The 20,559-nt window shown below is 50.2% G+C and overlaps 1 protein-coding gene across 1 annotated transcript in view; it reads right to left on the bottom strand.

Annotated features, from left to right (window-relative positions):
- Positions 1 to 20,559, bottom strand: part of TESK2 (testis associated actin remodelling kinase 2) — a 52,121-nt gene that overhangs the window by 6,227 nt on the left and 25,335 nt on the right. The window contains exons 4-7 of the mRNA XM_077278177.1: positions 17,925 to 17,973; positions 5,675 to 5,821; positions 3,242 to 3,324; positions 756 to 840 (exon numbers count right to left, since the gene is read on the bottom strand). Of these exons, the coding sequence (XP_077134292.1) occupies positions 756 to 840; positions 3,242 to 3,324; positions 5,675 to 5,821; positions 17,925 to 17,973 (364 nt within the window). The remainder of the gene's footprint in view (positions 1 to 755; positions 841 to 3,241; positions 3,325 to 5,674; positions 5,822 to 17,924; positions 17,974 to 20,559) is intronic.

The raw sequence follows: 20,559 nt of genomic DNA, 5'->3' as shown, positions 1-20,559 counted from the left end.
CTCCTTACACTGAATGGAAAAAGACATTTTTAGAGCATCCAAGACATTATTTGCAGCATCGTCCTCGCAGATCAATGACCTGATGTCCACGCAGATCTATGTGTCACGACACAGCTGTTGGGTGACCCCGGGGCTCCTTCCCTGTCCCTAACACTGCTCCCCAGGATACTTCTGATGGTGAAGATGCCAGGGCCTCCACCTTTGCCTTCTCTCCTGAGTTAGCCCTCCATCTGTTCTCCTCTCCCACCCAGGGAAGAGGGGTGCTACCAACCCAGCAAACAACCCAACACAAAAAAGGGTTAACAGAAAACTCCAGCCATACAAAATATTCACTCACATGTAACAGAGGAAAGCACCGGGGTGTGAAGGTAGGGAATAAACCAAAACAGAGAAAGATAGGGAATTACCACGCACACAAACCAAGCAACAGTCACAGATAACTCCTCCAACTCTCCTCATATGAACTCCTCTCCCTCCATTAGCCATACAGCAAATGCTAGCTCTGGCAAAGATTTGCAACAGAGCCCAGACTATGAAGGGGAAAGGAGTGGCTAACTGAGCTCAGCTGTGAGCACAGAGATTAACAAGATGGCCGATTAACCCCTGTTCTGCCAGGAAGAATAAACATCATTGAAATGAAGGAAAAGTGCTTCTCTTAGTGCCAGAGCAATCAGATGCTGTGTTCTTCTAGCTCCACACTGTCACAGTAACCCCATGACACTATGGCAGGACACAGGACACTGCGACTCACTCACTTTTTCATTGTACGGCTCATCACGCAGAACCTCCGGAGCCATCCAATATGGAGAACCCACGACCGCCAGCTTCTCACTACCCCCGCTGCAAGGAAAGCAGAAATAAAGGGGTCAACAGTGAACCACTCAGCTACTCTTTTATTTAGAAGAATGAGAAAGCCGGCAATATCAGGAACCTCCAACACAGAGTGACCCTGTCCGTAAGTGGGCGGGAGTTACTATGCATAGAATATCCCACAAGATGGCCACTACTGCGGCCACAGAGCTGCACTTACTGCTTTACTAGTTCTTATCGGAAACAGTCAACAAGATTGTGGTCAGAATAGAATACAAGTGAGCAGTTACGTTCTCTGACAAGTTCTCAGTAGATACTGTAGAAGAAGGAAATGCTGAGAGAGTTCAGCTCTAAAGCTTCAGATTACTGAGTGCAGCTCTGGAGTATAATACCGGATGTAAATCAGGATCAGTAATGTAATGTATGTACACAGTGACTGCACCAGCAGAATAGTGAGTGCAGCTCTGGGGTATAATACAGGATGTAACTCAGGATCAGTGATGTAATGTATGTACACAGTGACTGCAGCAGCAGAATAGTGAGTGCAGCTCTGGGGTATAATACAGGATGTAACTCAGGATCAGTAATGTAATGTATGTACACAGTGACTGCACCAGCAGAATAGTGAGTGCAGCTCTGGGGTATAATACAGGATGTAACTCAGGATCAGTAATGTAATGTATGTACACAGTGACTGCACCAGCAGAATAGTGAGTGCAGCTATGGGGTATAATACAGGATGTAACTCAGGATCAGTAATGTAATGTATGTACACAGTGACTGCACCAGCAGAATATTGAGTGCAGCTCTGGGGTATAATACAGGATGTAACTCAGGATCAGTAATGTAATGTATGTACACAGTGACTGCACCAGCAGAATAGCGAGTACAGCTCTGGAGTATAATACAATATGTAACTCAGGATCAGTAATGTAATGTATGTACACAGTGACTGCACCAGCAGAATATTGAGTGCAGCTCTGGGGTATAATACAGGATGTAACTCAGGATCAGTACAGGATCATTAATGTAATGTATGTACACAGTGACTGCACCAGCAGAATAGTGAGTGCAGCTCTGGAGTATAATACAGGATGTAACTCAGGATCAGTAATGTATGTACACAGTGACTGCACCAGCAGAATAGTGAGTGCAGCTCTGGGGTATAATACAGGATGTAACTCAGGATCAGTAATGTAATGTATGTACACAGTGACTGCACCAGCAGAATAGTGAGTGCAGCTATGGGGTATAATACAGGATGTAACTCAGGATCAGTACAGGATCAGTAATTAATGTACATGTAGACACACATTGGGCAGTGAGTTTCTTTGCAGTGAGGCCGGACTTCATGTCTTTTGCGGACTAACGTCTACTATAAACTCCGGATCTCTCCAGTTATGTTGCTCAATCAACCACAGCTTCCTGTCAACCACAATCTGTCAATTAAAACTAATAACACTGCATTAAAAGAGACGCTGCCCCTGAAGCCTATCTACTCTCCATTTACTTTGTAAGTGAATAATCTATTGCTCTCAGTTATCTGCCATTTCAGCGTTCATTTTTACAGGTGATGTTTTGCGCTTATAGTCAGATGATCCACGGTTGTCAGTTTGGTGCATGCATTGGTGCAGTTCAGGGATTGGATTCCTGGACACTGATGGGGGGCTGGGGGGCATATGTGGACCATGGGCAATACGTGTAGTGAAGTGCAACCCTACTACCCTGAATAAAGACATGACATAAAACCTCTGCGCATTTGGAAAACATTTTACTTTCCTTCTTCTGCGGCTCCAATTTAATTAAAGGTGCAATATCCAAGTATTCGTGGAAGCATTTTTTTTTTTTTAATGAGCCTGAATGAGACTGAAGGTTCTAAAAAAATAACCCAGTAAGGTCCAGCGCCACTGGAAAATACCTTGGAAATGGCGCTGCTTTATGCTGCACTGATTGACATAGTAATCCGGCCATAGACACAGCGCTAAACGCTGATAATCCGCCAGGACACGACAATCAGCGGAGATTAGAGCTCTAATCCTAAAACGACAATGAATGATGGGAGCTTGGAAGTAAATGCTTTAGGTTTGTTTCTTATTCTTTTACCATATCTACACACCCAGAGCTGCATTCATAATTCTGCTAGGTTATTTGCTGAAATGCTGGCTCTAATAATGTAAATAAGGAACAAGCAGAGCGGTGACTGCAGCTCTGGATGTGACTAGAGCATGAAGTCTACGAGGTTATGTAATGTAACATTATATGGAGACTTATAGTAAGTGGCTCAAGTGTAGAGCGTCCGCTCAGCCCAGACGTCATGTGAGCGCAGGAACGCTCTGCTATGTTAATCCCCCTCCATTCAGGACCTGGTTATTACAGTGATTGCCGGGTTTATAGATGGGGCAGGTTCATCCGGGCACAGCGGCGCATTCACCTGTAATCTGGAATCTTTTCCGCCAGGCCAAAATCGGCCACCACGCCCGAGTAACCGCCCTCGTCACTCTTGATGAGACAGTTCTGTAAAGAGAAGATGGGAGAGAACCATGAAACACACGGAGACGCTGCCTGACCACCACGGGGTTAACGAGGCCGGAGCTGCCTGCGGCTTAACATTAAACTAATGCAATGAGCACAATCCCTGAAAAGAAGCTGAGGCTGCAACACCCACGGATCTGCCCTGGAAGCGAGCACAAGACGGACCCCCCACCACCCCGGGGGTCTCCTTAATGGACAGACATCAGAGTACTAACAGCAAGTGTGCGCACACAGCAGGAAATTCAGGGGCTTCTGGGGAGACGGAGCAGGGCCCCGGTCCTGGATTGTACTTCTGATGCACTGTGTGTTTTTATAAAGCGTGCAGTTTGCTGTCAGTGAATAAAAGTAATCATTTTTTACATTTAAAAGCTGCACAAGGCCAGTCCTGCTCGCTGCTGATGAGCTCGTTACATTGTGTCAGTGCTGACATCATTAGGGAGAGCTGTGTAACTCTGTATACGGTGGGCTCCCCCTAGTGGTGGCTGCAGGGAGCCAGGATTTTATCATATTTGGCCTTGTTCTCACTGTTGTCAGCGTCTTTATTGCATCCAGCGTTTCTCTACGTGCCGGATCGGCCAGTAGATCCAGTGATCCCCATCGTATGATGAATCCAGCAGATCCACGGCCCCAGAACAAAGCCGTCTCATAGCTGATTGGCCAGGTAGAGGGAACGCAGGGGATGTGGAGCTTTGTATGATAAGTACAGATCCATCCCCAGATCTCTTACAAGTCAGTGCAGCAATGTCACTCATTGTATATGGAAACCTCCTGCTCATCCTGGGCCTCCTGATTCAGAAATAAAATTGCAATCCAGTCTGAAAATGAGAAAGAGCAGCAGGAGAGCGGGGGAAATCCAGCACATATTCACGGAGATCTCTTCTAATTCCAGGGTTTGAGGAAAGCAGGCGATGACCTCTACGGGCGAATAATGCAGGACATTACTGATGGTCCCCCTGAGGGCTTCTTGGGGTCTCCTCACCCACACAGATATTGCTGCAGATCTGACAATTCAACCACTGAGTGGCGCTATTTATCCACTTCACAAGGAAAGATGGCGGCTAACCATTCACAGATAAAATAATAAATGTAAAACATAAACCGGGATTAATGTGCTCTTTGTGCAGCGCGGAAGAGTGTGAGGTTCTGCTCAGCGCAGAAACACAGAGGCCCTTATGTAGGACACGGCCTGAAAACATCTGCCGTCCACCGCCAGACAGCGCACAAATCTGCCAAAGTACGGAACATCTGCTATTAGACTGCTGCGTACACTGAACGGGAGTAAATTGTGCAGTGAATGGAAAATACCGGACTATAGTCGTCACGTGTGTGGATGTAAATGTATATCTGTGGCTACAATGCTCACCCTGTAGCTGAAGGATAATACTGTAACATTATCACATTGTCTCTAGAACAAGGGGAACGTGACAAATGAAGAATTAGTGGTCAGGGACGAGGAAGTGTTTGCATCTCAGGAATAAACAGTAAAAGAAGGAACTGAAGCCAAACATCGGCAGCAGCGACCCATGACTGCAAGAGTGGCAGGAGTGTACAGGGAAGCGCTGTCTGCTGCTCTCTTCATTACCAGGTGGACCCAGTACAATTCTATCCGCGTCCTGAATATCCTCTCTGCAGAGCAGAAGTTGCGGGGCAGCATTTGTGCACATACGTAGAGGCTTCCAATGGATCGGATTATCCTACAATGTGCATCTGTGACTGAGGAATTGATCGCTGTCCCTGTCCTATGTCCAGCAGCGCCTCTTACGGCCGGTGCAGGGGCGAGCGGGCTCCGTAGGATCGGTGATCACAGCCCGAGGCTCTTTCACAATCTCGCTTTGCAATCTGCAGTCCATTTACAGCTACAATCACATCTCCGGCCTCTCCCCGGTGATTGCCCCGATTGTGAAACATTCAGTTTAATGTCCGACAATAAAAAAACAACAGCAATGTGAGTGGGCCGGGCTCCCCCGAACACATGTGGAGCCCCCAGTGTATCACTCCTAAAACTCCCCGGGCCAGTTCATGATGGATGAACAGTAGATGGGACATGGTGGCACTCGAGCAGCTGTAGAACTACAGATCTCAGAAAGGAAATCTCCAAATGTCATGCAGCATCAGGGACCCATCCCCAGACTCTGGGGGGAGATTACTGACACTGACATTTCATGCCATACTTAATGTGACGTTAGCGGGAGCATGATGAATGGGCGCAAGCTTTCTAGATAAGCCGAGGGTTAGGTCAGGACTAGTCAGTGACATCCAGGTCCATTGCACCATACACAACCATGAATAAGGTCCTTGAGAAGCCTGTGCACCTGACCCCAGGATCGCCTACCTTGGATGTGAGGTCTCGATGGAAGATTCCCTTGGAGTGCAGATAAGCCAAACCCAGGGCGACATCCAGCGCCAGCTTCACCCGTACCGTCCATGACAAGTGCTGGTTGCTGTCCAGAAGCTGCTCCAGATTCCCGCTGTTAATATACTGCAAAACAAGGAGTGAAAGGTCCATTCTATCAGATCCGTTCTATCAGATCCGTTCTATCAGATATATTATATCACAAAGGGACATCTACTCCAGTGTCAGGACAAGCCTGAACGTGGACATTATGGAGTGGGGGTTAATACAAGTTTTGGCCCCATGGTAAGTGTTGCACCCCTGTCTATGGCGTCAGCACTTGGGCAACTAGAATAAAACAGCAGTAATAAATGCAATGGTGTGACCTTAATACGAGTGCAATTCATCAATGACGGATAAAAAAAACAAAGCCCCGGATATCAGCTGTAGTCAGTTCCAGTTGCTTTGTCCGGGGTTGCCCCCAATGTGCACGGAGTCTGTTACCGCCATGTAATAATTCACACATGTGCAGGAGGCTCTGGTGACAATTGCTGCAGCGAGGCAGGTGGCAGCGATCAGGAGGTGCAGAGCCAGACGCTCAGCTGAGAAAACACGACCGGCGCTGCCAAAGAAAACCCCGGACTGCACATAAAAGAAGGAGCAAAAGCGGCACATTTCATTCCTCCGTGCACAGTAATGTCTGGAGCGGCTGATGAAGTGCGGCCGCCGCTGTGTAGCCGGGTTATATGGAGATCCTACAGAACGAAGAAGAAAAAGAAGGAACCTGCGTAACCGATAGGATATACTTATAACAAGGGGACCTCAGGTATATTATACAGGAGGAGACACCGCCGCTCCCCAGATATCAGGTATATTATACAGGAGACATCACCGCTCCCCAGATATCAGGTATATTATACAGGAGGAGACATCGCCGCTCCCCAGATATCAGGTATATTATACAGGAGGAGACATCGCCGCTCCCCAGATATCAGGTATATTATACAGGAGGAGACATCGCCGCTCCCCAGATATCAGGTATATTATACAGGAGACATCACCGCTCCCCAGATATCAGGTATATTATACAGGAGGAGACATCGCCGCTCCCCAGATATCAGGTATATTATACAGGAGGAGACATTGCCGCTCCCCAGATATCAGGTATATTATACAGGAGGAGACATCGCCGCTCCCCAGATATCAGGTATATTATACAGGAGGAGACATCGCCGCTCCCCAGATATCAGGTATATTATACAGGAGGAGACATCGCCGCTCCCCAGATATCAGGTATATTATACAGGAGACATCACCGCTCCCCAGATATCAGGTATATTATACAGGAGGAGACATCGCCGCTCCCCAGATATCAGGTATATTATACAGGAGGAGACATCACCGCTCCACAGATATCAGGTATATTATACAGGAGGAGACATCGCCGCTCCCCAGATATCAGGTATATTATACAGGAGGAGACATCGCCACTCCCCAGATATCAGGTATATTATACAGGAGGAGACATCGCCGCTCCACAGATATCAGGTATATTATACAGGAGGAGACATCGCCGCTCCCCAGATATCAGGTATATTATACAGGAGGAGACATCGCCGCTCCCCAGATATCAGGTATATTATACAGGAGGAGACATCGCCGCTCCCCAGATATCAGGTATATTATACAGGAGGAGACATCGCCGCTCCCCAGATATCAGGTATATTATACAGGAGACATCGCCGCTCCCCAGATATCAGGTATATTATACAGGAGGAGACATCACCGTTCCCCAGATATCAGGTATATTATACAGGAGGAGACATCGCCGCTCCCCAGATATCAGGTATATTATACAGGAGGAGACATCGCCGCTCCCCAGATATCAGGTATATTATACAGGAGGAGACATCGCCGCTCCCCAGATATCAGGTATATTATACAGGAGGAGACATCGCCGCTCCCCAGATATCAGGTATATTATACAGGAGGAGACATCGCCGCTCCCCAGATATCAGGTATATTATACAGGAGGAGACATCACCGTTCCCCAGATATCAGGTATATTATACAGGAGGAGACATCGCCGCTCCCCAGATATCAGGTATATTATACAGGAGGAGACATCGCCGCTCCCCAGATATCAGGTATATTATACAGGAGGAGACATCGCCGCTCCCCAGATATCAGGTATATTATACAGGAGGAGACATCGCCGCTCCCCAGATATCAGGTATATTATACAGGAGGAGACATCGCCGCTCCCCAGATATCAGGTATATTATACAGGAGGAGACATCGCCGCTCCCCAGATATCAGGTATATTATACAGGAGGAGACATCGCCGCTCCCCAGATATCAGGTATATTATACAGGAGACATCACCGCTCCCCAGATATCAGGTATATTATACAGGAGGAGACATCGCCGCTCCCCAGATATCAGGTATATTATACAGGAGGAGACATCACCGCTCCACAGATATCAGGTATATTACACAGGAGGAGACATCGCCGCTCCCCAGATATCAGGTATATTATACAGGAGGAGACATCGCCGCTCCCCAGATATCAGGTATATTATACAGGAGGAGACATCGCCGCTCCCCAGATATCAGGTATATTATACAGGAGGAGACATCGCCGCTCCCCAGATATCAGGTATATTATACAGGAGACATCACCGCTCCCCAGATATCAGGTATATTATACAGGAGGAGACATCGCCGCTCCCCAGATATCAGGTATATTATACAGGAGGAGACATCACCGCTCCCCAGATATCAGGTATATTACACAGGAGGAGACATCGCCGCTCCCCAGATATCAGGTATATTATACAGGAGGAGACATCGCCGCTCCCCAGATATCAGGTATATTATACAGGAGGAGACATCGCCGCTCCCCAGATATCAGGTATATTATACAGGAGGAGACATCGCCGCTCCCCAGATATCAGGTATATTATACAGGAGACATCGCCGCTCCCCAGATATCAGGTATATTATACAGGAGGAGACATCGCCGCTCCCCAGATATCAGGTATATTATACAGGAGGAGACATCGCCGCTCCCCAGATATCAGGTATATTATACAGGAGGAGACATCGCCGCTCCCCAGATATCAGGTATATTATACAGGAGACATCGCCGCTCCCCAGATATCAGGTATATTATACAGGAGACATCACCGCTCCCCAGATATCAGGTATATTATACAGGAGGAGACATCGCCGCTCCCCAGATATCAGGTATATTATACAGGAGGAGACATCGCCGCTCCCCAGATATCAGGTATATTATACAGGAGGAGACATCGCCGCTCCCCAGATATCAGGTATATTATACAGGAGGAGACATCGCCGCTCCCCAGATATCAGGTATATTATACAGGAGGAGACATCGCCGCTCCCCAGATATCAGGTATATTATACAGGAGGAGACATCGCCGCTCCCCAGATATCAGGTATATTATACAGGAGACATCACCGCTCCCCAGATATCAGGTATATTATACAGGAGGAGACATCGCCGCTCCCCAGATATCAGGTATATTATACAGGAGGAGACATCGCCGCTCCCCAGATATCAGGTATATTATACAGGAGGAGACATCGCCGCTCCCCAGATATCAGGTATATTATACAGGAGACATCGCCGCTCCCCAGATATCAGGTATATTATACAGGAGGAGACATCACCGCTCCCCAGATATCAGGTATATTATACAGGAGGAGACATCGCCGCTCCCCAGATATCAGGTATATTATACAGGAGACATCGCCGCTCCCCAGATATCAGGTATATTATACAGGAGGAGACATCACCGTTCCCCAGATATCAGGTATATTATACAGGAGGAGACATCGCCGCTCCCCAGATATCAGGTATATTATACAGGAGGAGACATCGCCGCTCCCCAGATATCAGGTATATTATACAGGAGGAGACATCGCCGCTCCCCAGATATCAGGTATATTATACAGGAGGAGACATCACCGCTCCCCAGATATCAGGTATATTATACAGGAGGAGACATCGCCGCTCCCCAGATATCAGGTATATTATACAGGAGGAGACATCGCCGCTCCCCAGATATCAGGTATATTATACAGGAGGAGACATCGCCGCTCCCCAGATATCAGGTATATTATACAGGAGACATCACCGCTCCCCAGATATCAGGTATATTATACAGGAGGAGACATCGCCGCTCCCCAGATATCAGGTATATTATACAGGAGGAGACATCACCGCTCCACAGATATCAGGTATATTACACAGGAGGAGACATCGCCGCTCCCCAGATATCAGGTATATTATACAGGAGGAGACATCGCCGCTCCCCAGATATCAGGTATATTATACAGGAGGAGACATCGCCGCTCCCCAGATATCAGGTATATTATACAGGAGGAGACATCGCCGCTCCCCAGATATCAGGTATATTATACAGGAGGAGACATCGCCGCTCCCCAGATATCAGGTATATTATACAGGAGGAGACATCGCCGCTCCCCAGATATCAGGTATATTATACAGGAGACATCGCCGCTCCCCAGATATCAGGTATATTATACAGGAGACATCACCGCTCCCCAGATATCAGGTATATTATACAGGAGGAGACATCGCCGCTCCCCAGATATCAGGTATATTATACAGGAGGAGACATCGCCGCTCCCCAGATATCAGGTATATTATACAGGAGGAGACATCGCCGCTCCCCAGATATCAGGTATATTATACAGGAGGAGACATCGCCGCTCCCCAGATATCAGGTATATTATACAGGAGGAGACATCGCCGCTCCCCAGATATCAGGTATATTATACAGGAGACATCGCCGCTCCCCAGATATCAGGTATATTATACAGGAGGAGACATCACCGCTCCCCAGATATCAGGTATATTATACAGGAGGAGACATCGCCGCTCCCCAGATATCAGGTATATTATACAGGAGACATCGCCGCTCCCCAGATATCAGGTATATTATACAGGAGGAGACATCACCGTTCCCCAGATATCAGGTATATTATACAGGAGGAGACATCGCCGCTCCCCAGATATCAGGTATATTATACAGGAGGAGACATCGCCGCTCCCCAGATATCAGGTATATTATACAGGAGGAGACATCGCCGCTCCCCAAATATCAGGTATATTATACAGGAGGAGACATCGCCGCTCCCCAGATATCAGGTATATTATACAGGAGGAGACATCGCCGCTCCCCAGATATCAGGTATATTATACAGGAGGAGACATCACCGCTCCCCAGATATCAGGTATATTATACAGGAGGAGACATCGCCGCTCCCCAGATATCAGGTATATTATACAGGAGGAGACATCGCCGCTCCCCAGATATCAGGTATATTATACAGGAGGAGACATCGCCGCTCCCCAGATATCAGGTATATTATACAGGAGGAGACATCGCCGCTCCCCAGATATCAGGTATATTATACAGGAGGAGACATCGCCGCTCCCCAGATATCAGGTATATTATACAGGAGGAGACATCGCCGCTCCCCAGATATCAGGTATATTATACAGGAGGAGACATCGCCGCTCCCCAGATATCAGGTATATTATACAGGAGGAGACATCGCCGCTCCCCAGATATCAGGTATATTATACAGGAGACATCGCCGCTGCCCAGATATCAGGTATATTATACAGGAGGAGACATCGCCGCTCCCCAGATATCAGGTATATTATACAGGAGACATCGCCGCTCCCCAGATATCAGGTATATTATACAGGAGGAGACATCGCCGCTCCCCAGATATCAGGTATATTATACAGGAGGAGACATCGCCGCTCCCCAGATATCAGGTATATTATACAGGAGGTGACATCACCACTCCCCAGATATCAGGTATATTATACAGGAGACATCGCCGCTCCCCAGATATCAGGTATATTATACAGGAGACATCGCCGCTGCCCAGATATCAGGTATATTATACAGGAGGAGACATCGCCGCTCCCCAGATATCAGGTATATTATACAGGAGACATCGCCGCTCCCCAGATATCAGGTATATTATACAGGAGACATCACCACTCCCCAGATATCAGGTATAGCAAAGACAAAGATGGCCGGATGATGAATCACATCATGTGAATGGCGGACTGTGAGCATCATCTGTGAGGAGCAGGAACGGCACCAGAATGCTCTACTGGCGGAGGCAGTGTGCGCCTCTACTGGCGGAGGCAGTGTGCGCCTCTACTGGCGGAGGCAGTGTGCGCCTCTACTGGCGGAGGCAGTGTGCGCCTCTACTGGCGGAGGCAGTGTGCGCCTCTACTGGCGGAGGCAGTGTGCGCCTCTACTGGCGGAGGCAGTGTGCGCCTCTACTGGCGGAGGCAGTGTGCGCCTCTACTGGCGGAGGCAGTGTGCGCCTCTACTGGCGGAGGCAGTGTGCGCCTCTACTGGCGGAGGCAGTGTGCGCCTCTACTGGCGGAGGCAGTGTGCGCCTCTACTGGCGGAGGCAGTGTGCGGCTCTACTGGCGGAGGCAGTGTGCGGCTCTACTGGCGGAGGCAGTGTGCGGCTCTACTGGCGGAGGCAGTGTGCGGCTCTACTGGCGGAGGCAGTGTGCAGCTGCATGCAATGCTTTCCTGGAAACCTTCGATCTGGCATTCAGGTTCAGACCGAGTAACCCCTTCATGGCTGCACTGTTCATGAAGCAGTGCCTTTTTTCAGCCGAATAATGCTCTCTGATCGCTGAAAGAATTTGATCTGCTGCTAAATTCTTAGTGCCAGATTCCACAGCACATCTTCAGAGGTTTTGTGGAGCTCAAACCTTCATGACCTTCTATTTTTTTGCAGGACAAGAAGGACAATGGCCGCCTGGGGCAGTACTACACAGGAGGTGCATTACCGCTCTCTACGTCTTGTTATTAGCACAGGGCTACACAGACGCAGCTCTCTAGCCCAGTGCCACCATCATGGCCGCTGCATTCACTATATACAGGAGAGGAAGCCGCGAGCACTGAGCTCCGGCCAGGTACCTGGAAATCTCACTGGACACATTTGGCCGGCGTGGCTTCACAAATGCAGGAAGCTGTGGGGCCGATGAGCGATCTCACCGTGTCCCATCGCACGCTCCATCCTGACATTAAACACGCATATCATCTCCAGGCTTCCCGAATCACAACAATGGAATTTTTATGAGATCAGGGCTGTTTAATTTGGCACAAAAACCTGCTCCGTGTGTATGTAGAAGAATCTACACCGAGCGCGAACAATGGCGGATTGTGAAGGACGCACCATCCACAGCTTTACCGCCCCGTCTGTTGTCTTTAGTGGAGGGATTCATCTGCCTTGGGGAACGGGAAGACGCCAATACGACCGATGGTACGGAGCAAAGAACTAAAACCAATGGAGGATGGATTCTCCAGCCAACCAGCTCGACTTTACATGTTACGTCCCACCTGTGTACCCTCTATATACATATACAAGCCGAGCGTGCAGCCGAGCCAGCGTGCAACCGGCCCAGCGGCGTGCGGCCGAGCCAGCGGCGTGAGGCCGAGCCAGCGGCGTGAGGCCGAGCCAGCGGCGTGAGGCCGAGCCAGCAGGGTGAGGCCGAGCCAGCAGGGTGAGGCCGAGCCAGCAGGGTGCGGCCGAGCCAGCAGCGTGAGGCCGAGCCAGCAGCGTGAGGCCGACCCAGCAGCGTGAGGCCGACCCAGCAGCGTGAGGCCGACCCAGCAGCGTGAGGCCGACCCAGCAGCGTGAGGCCGACCCAGCAGCGTGAGGCCGACCCAGCAGCGTGAGGCCGACCCAGCAGCGTGAGGCCGACCCAGCAGCGTGAGGCCGACCCAGCAGCGTGAGGCCGACCCAGCAGCGTGAGGCCGACCCAGCAGCGTGAGGCCGACCCAGCAGAGTGCATCCCGCCCAGCAGTGTGCGGCCAGCTCAGCATGAATCCCGCCTAGTATGCAGCCGGCCCGGTGTGCATTCCGCTTAGCATGCGGCCCATCCAGTATGTGGCCCGCCAAACGTGCAGCCCGCCAAGTAATCACTTTTATTAGAGCGTTGCCATGTAATAAACTGGCCGAGTGTAAGATTGTAACCGTCGCTGATGAGCGGAGCATCTATAACACATGACGTATCTGACATCATCCACACCAACCCATAAACACTAGTGTTCTGGAACAAGTGAATACAAAGACGGCGGATTGTAGAAATCTGGCGGCGGACGGATATTATTTCATGATAATAGAGCAGAGGACGCTCCATGGGCTCCTTTGTTCATGAGAGGAGTCTTGTCTTACAAATTAATGCTTCACGGAACAGTCACCTGACCCCAACAAAGGAAGAGGTGGGGGGCACCTGATGGAGGAAGCGCAACAATCACCCTGAGAATCAATCATCCGCTAGAGGAATGTTCCTGGTGCGGCAGATAATAACAACCTGCCCCATCACCTCAGATCCAGACAGGCGGAATAATTCCCTGCAACTTAAAGGGAATCTGTCAGCATGTTTTTATTACTGCATCTTAAAGCAGCATAATGATGGGGCAGATACCCTGATTCCAGCGATGTATCACTTACTGGGCTGCTTAGGCTAGGTTCACATTGCGTTAATGTGTGCATGCTAACGGACAGCGTTGCACGGCGAAAATGTCGCAATTAACGCCGTGCAACGGGTCCGTTAGCGCACCCATTGACAGCAATGTGAAGTTTCCCTCTAGCGCATCGCAAGCGCGTGCCTTTTTCGGCTCGCGCTAGCGATGTGCCATTCTTCTGTGGCGCGCCTCGGACTCTGCTTGCAGCGTCGGCGGCGCGCCCGAGGTCCGTTCCCCGCTCTCGCAGATCGGGGATCTGCGAGAGCGGGGACGTTAACGCGACTCCTAGCGCGGCCCCTAAATAAACATTGCGTTAGGGCAATTTGTTTAGCGCTAGCGGATTGCGCTAACGCAATGTGAACCTAGCCTTACTGCAGTTTCTCTAAATGCTGAGCTCTGTATGACCCCCTCCCATACCATCGATTGGTTGCTTTATGTGTACACTGTGCATAGGCAGAAAACTGCCAATCAGTGGTAGGGGCAGGGTTGGACTACCTGGCAGCAGGTTTACTAGTCCTATAGTGATAATCTCCTGCTGATAAAATAGTGATTTTATAAAAACTACAGCAGGCAGCCCAGTGAGTGACATATCGCTGGAATCAGTGTCTCTGTCTTTACATTATGCTGCTCTCATATTAAGTGGCAAAAACTTGGTGACAGATTCCTTTCACAGACAGAGGAGGAGGGTCTTACACGAACAGTCAAAAACACTCTCCCTGCTGGTGATTGCAGGGATGCAGCAGACACGGGCTCTGGTCGGATAAGGCTGACATGATGTGTTCTGCAATATTATTGCTGCATATTCACAATTCATTGCATCAATAACTGTTCGGATATAACGCAAGACTGAGCCTGGCTGTCAGCAAGACCACAGAGCAAACAAGAGTAACCGCAGGGACGGGGCCACAAGAGTCTATGGGGCTGGGTGCAGGATAAATCATACGCTGATTCACAACAAAGGTGTGAGGACTCAGAGAGGGGGAAACCAGAAGAGTAGCAAGACGAGCCACGAGACACCACCAGTCGAATGTGGACAGGACCACGAGACGCCATCAGTCGAGCGTGGACAGGACCACGAGAAGCCGCCAGTTGAGGGTGGACAGGACCACGAGAAGCCGCCTGTTGAGGGTGGACAGGACCACGAGACGTTGCCAGTCAGAGGGTGGACAGGACCACGAGACATTGCCAGTCAGAGGGTGGACAGGACCATGAGAGGCCAACAGTTGAGGGTGGACAGGACCACGAGACGTTGCCAGTCAGAGGGTGGACAGGACCATGAGAGGCCAACAGTTGAGGGCGGACAGGACCATGACACGTTGCCAGTCAGAGGGTGGACAGGACCATGAGAGGCCAACAGTTGAGGGTGGACAGGACCACGAGACGTTGCCAGTCAGAGGGTGGACAGGACCATGAGAGGCCAACAGTTGAGGGTGGACAGGACCATGAGAGGCCAACAGTTGAGGGTGGACAGGACCACGAGACGTTGCCAGTCAGAGGGTGGACAGGACCATGAGAGGTCAACAGTTGAGGGTGGACAGGACCACGAGACGTTGCCAGTCAGAGGGTGGACAGGACCATGAGAGGCCAACAGTTGAGGGTGGACAGGACCATGACACGTTGCCAGTCAGAGGGTGGACAGGACCATGAGAGGCCAACAGTTGAGGGTGGACAGGACCACGAGACGTTGCCAGTCAGAGGGTGGACAGGACCATGAGAGGCCAACAGTTGAGGGTGGACAGGACCATGAGAGGTCAACAGTTGAGGGTGGACAGGACCACGAGACGTTGCCAGTCAGAGGGTGGACAGGACCATGAGAGGCCAACAGTTGAGGGTGGACAGGACCATGAGAGGCCAACAGTTGAGGGTGGACAGGACCATGAGAGGCCAACAGTTGAGGGTGGACAGGACCATGAGAGGCCAACAGTTGAGGGTGGACAGGACCACGAGACGTTGCCAGTCAGAGGGTGGACAGGACCATGAGAGGCCAACAGTTGAGGGTGGACAGGACCACGAGACGTTGCCAGTCAGAGGGTGGACAGGACCATGAGAGGCCAACAGTTGAGGGTGGACAGGACCACGAGACGTTGCCAGTCAGAGGGTGGACAGGACCATGAGAGGCCAACAGTTGAGGGTGGACAGGACCATGAGAGGTCAACAGTTGAGGGTGGACAGGACCACGAGACGTTGCCAGTCAGAGGGTGGACAGGACCATGAGAGGCCAACAGTTGAGGGTGGACAGGACCATGAGAGGCCAACAGTTGAGGGTGGACAGGACCACGAGACGTTGCCAGTCAGAGGGTGGACAGGACCATGAGAGGCCAACAGTTGAGGGTGGACAGGACCACGAGACGTTGCCAGTCAGAGGGTGGACAGGACCATGAGAGGCCAACAGTTGAGGGTGGACAGGACCACGAGACGTTGCCAGTCAGAGGATGGACAGGACCACGAGACGCTGCCAGTCAGAGGGTGGACAGGACCACAAGACGCTGCCAGTCAGAGGGTGGACAGGACCACGAGACGCTGCCAGTCAGAGGGTGGACAGGACCACGAGATGCCGCCAGTTGAAGATGGACTGGAGGAGGAGATGCCACCACTTGAGGGTAGACTGGAGCATGAGTCACCGCCATACGATGGTAGAATTTTAGCACAAGACTGGATAGCTGGGGAGGAGGAACAGGACCAGGAGATGGTGACAATGGCTGACTGAGACAGAACAAGAGGGTATACAGGACAAGGAAATGCTGACATTTTGGTGGGACACGACAATAATTCATTAACACATTGTATCAGAATATCCTGGAGGCTCCATTAAAGGGCCACTGTCACCCCCTCCAGCCGTTATAAACTAAAAGAGCCACCTTGTGCCGCAGTAATGCTGCATTCTAACAAGGTGGCTCTTTTAGTTTTTGGTTCAAGTATTCCCAAAATAAAGCGATTTGAAACTTAGCCAAAATACCTGTCTTTAGCCAGGGAGGCGGGTCCTCACTCCCCAGCTTCAACCGCTACTCTGCCGTCACTCAAATCTTCAGTGGCTTTCGGCGCCGCCCCCTCCGCGCTTTTTTCTCTTCAAAACCGGCGCCTGCGCTGTGTGTAAGCTCTGGCCGTGTGACGTCCCAGCCAGGCTTGCAGACTGCGCCTGTGCGGGCAGTGCGGCCACCCACCTTGGGAATCCCAGCCCCGCAGTGTGTTATGCATTATGCACAGTGTGGGGCTAGGATTCCTGGGCATGCGCACACCCAGGTCCCCCAACTTACAGCGTCTGTATACTGTATTGTACTGTATACTGTACTGTATACTGTATGAGGAGGCACGATCAGCTGAATACAGTATACAGAAGCTGGGGAGTGAGGACCCGCCTCCCTGGCTAAAGACAGGTATTTTGGCTAAGTTTCAAAGCGCTTTATTTTGGGAATACTTGAACCAAAAACTAAAAGAGCCACCTTGTTAGAATGCAGCATTACTGCTGCACAAGGTGGCTCTTTTAGTTTATAACGGCTGGAGGGGTGACAGTGGCCCTTTAATACAGTTTTGAAAGGGTTAATAGCAGGAGTGTTATTTAGTGTACCCGTGGGATATTTCACAGGTCACTGCAGCATCAGGGAATGATTGACATTACTGCAACATTTTTTTTTCTACGTTAAATAGAAATAATGTGAAAGATGCCCCCGAGCCTTACCTCCGTCAGTGCGTGTAACTGCCCTTGGTGGACGCAGACCCCCATAAACCTGCAGGAAGAGATAAAATAAAGAGTATTAAAGCAGCGATGACACAGAGACCACCGTCACTACACTGTATCCTCCATCACTGTGTTATTCGCTTTCCTCTAATGTTATCGGCAACACAACAGCTACACAGATGAGATATCATCTCTTCATGTTCACATGCTGCGTCACATAACTGACGGCTTGTGGCATTGGATGGGATTGTGTGCTCTGATACATTGTAACAAATCCTCATAGATGGAACATGTATTCAGACTTGTCAAAGCACCCATTTTTAATGGTCCGTGTCCATTTTCGCAAGTCAGTGTTGGTCGACCTTTGTTTATTAGAGCAGCAGCTACAGGAAGAAAATTAATAAATATATTCTCCCTGCAGCCGCTCGCTTCCAGTCATCAGGATGGTGCAGGGAGCGATTACAGTCACTGCTAATTATACTGTAATAGTGAGCGGTAACTGTAACCGCTCCCTCCACCGCCCTGATGACAGGAAGCGAGCGGCTGCAGGGAGGATATATTTATTCGTTTTCTCCCTGTAGCTGCTGGTCCAGTAAGGCAGCTAGTCAAGATGTAAATGCTTTTTACCTGCATATTACCCCCTATATCTGCAGGTAAATAGCGTTTTTGGATGCAACCGGTTCCCTGCAAAACTGCTGAAGACATTAAAGTATATTAGAAAATTATTAAACTTTTCAATTTTTATTATTATTCATGAACGAGGTCCTAAAAGCCACTGAGAAATGAAGGGTTAAAATGTGATGAGGGGTGGTTAAAAGGAGGGAGTCCATCATCTGTAAGATCAGGATTTCAGGGAAATCAAACATTTATCTCCAAACGCACTAAACGGAAACCGGATCCTCCGCGCTGCGCCGCTGGATGGCTGCCAATCATTAAAAGGGCTGACATTCTAATGTTACGCTCGCGCAGCGCTCCGTGTCGGACGGCCGGGTCAGGCCCTGATTAACCTAATATCATGACGGGTGACTGAATGTGACCCCCAGAGATTGGGGGATATAGTAAGACTATGCCAGCACCCACAGATCTAAGGAAACGTTAATACACAGTAGTCATCAACAAGGAGCCGTGGGTGCAAATACGCAGATTTGCCACTCAGGATTCTAGAGGAAACGACCCAATGACAGCTATAAAAGTAGCCAATGTGGTTGTCACCCAGCATTCCCGTACTTTTTACACCCCAGATTTATACGATCCTACGTTTCCAGAAACACGTATGCACTAATGAAGGGAGCTCATCTTAAAGTGTCTCGAGATGAAGCCGTAAATCTACGTAATTGCTTTCAGCACATGTCAATAGACCCATAAATCTGCTGCCGCATCCAATATTACGGTCAATAAACCCTTCTCATCGGATGGAGAACCATCCCCCTGTATATCCAGTAACGGCCAATCTGCCGACCGTGAACGCTGCACAATTACCGTTTCCACTCCGAGGATCCATTTGCAGTTTTAATGTTACTTTGAGTGAACATGGAAAAATCCGTGTAACAGTATTGAGCTTTGATGAAAATTATTATTTTTTTGGCATAAAACAACCCCCGGAGCAGGAGCCGCTGTTCGATCTCTGGAGTATGAGCTCACTCGGCAAACATTTTACTTGCTAAAAATACCTCGTAAAAAAGCCGCGCGGCGAAACTGCAACACAAGCCGGAGAGAGACTCATCAAATACGAGGAGATCTCGCAGCATAAATAGAAATGGCTGAAAGCTGCCAAAAACTCATGCGACCGGGCCAAGGGGGCAGGACGCCAACACCAATAACCGGTCCTGAGCTGCAAGTCTGGCAGGGCCGGGAAGGGGTTAACAGAGGCTCCTCTCCGGCGGGCTCACGCCCAGAATCATACATGTGGCCACAACCGGTAAGGGGTTAACAGAGGCTTCTCTCCGGCGGGCTCACGCCCAGAATCACACCTGTGGCTGCAGCTGGGAAGGGGTTAACAGAGGCTCCTCTCCAGCAGGCTCACGACCAGAATCATACCTGTGGCCACAACCGGGAAGGGGTTAACAGAGGCTTCTCTCCGGCAGGCTCACGACCAGAATCATACCTGTGGCCACAACCGGGAAGGGGTTAACAGAGGCTTCTCTCCGGCAGGCTCACGCCCAGAATCATACCTGTGGCCACAACCGGGAAGGGGTTAACAGAGGCTTCTCTCCGGCAGGCTCACGCCCAGAATCATACCTGTGGCCACAACCGGGAAGGGGTTAACAGAGACTTCTCTCCGGCAGGCTCACGCCCAGAATCACACCTGTGGCTGCGGCCCAGAAGGGGTTAACAGAGGCTTCTCTCCGGCAGGCTCACGCCCAGAATTACACCTGTGGCCACGGCCAGGAAGGGGTTAACAGAGGCTTCTCTCCAGCAGGCTCACGCCCAGAATCACACCTGTGGCTGCAGCTGGGAAGGGGTTAACAGAGGCTTCTCTCCGGCAGGCTCACGCCCAGAATCATACTTGTGGCCACAACCGGGAAGGGGTTAACAGAGACTTCTCTCCGGCAGGCTCACGCCCAGAATCACACCTGTGGCTGCGGCCCAGAAGGAGTTAACAGAGGCTTCTCTCCGGCAGGCTCACGCCCAGAAT

Source organism: Ranitomeya variabilis, chromosome 8, assembly GCF_051348905.1.
Source record: "Ranitomeya variabilis isolate aRanVar5 chromosome 8, aRanVar5.hap1, whole genome shotgun sequence".
In the NCBI taxonomy this organism is placed as follows: Eukaryota; Metazoa; Chordata; class Amphibia; order Anura; family Dendrobatidae; genus Ranitomeya; species Ranitomeya variabilis.
This window is presented reverse-complemented; position numbering and strand designations above follow the sequence as displayed.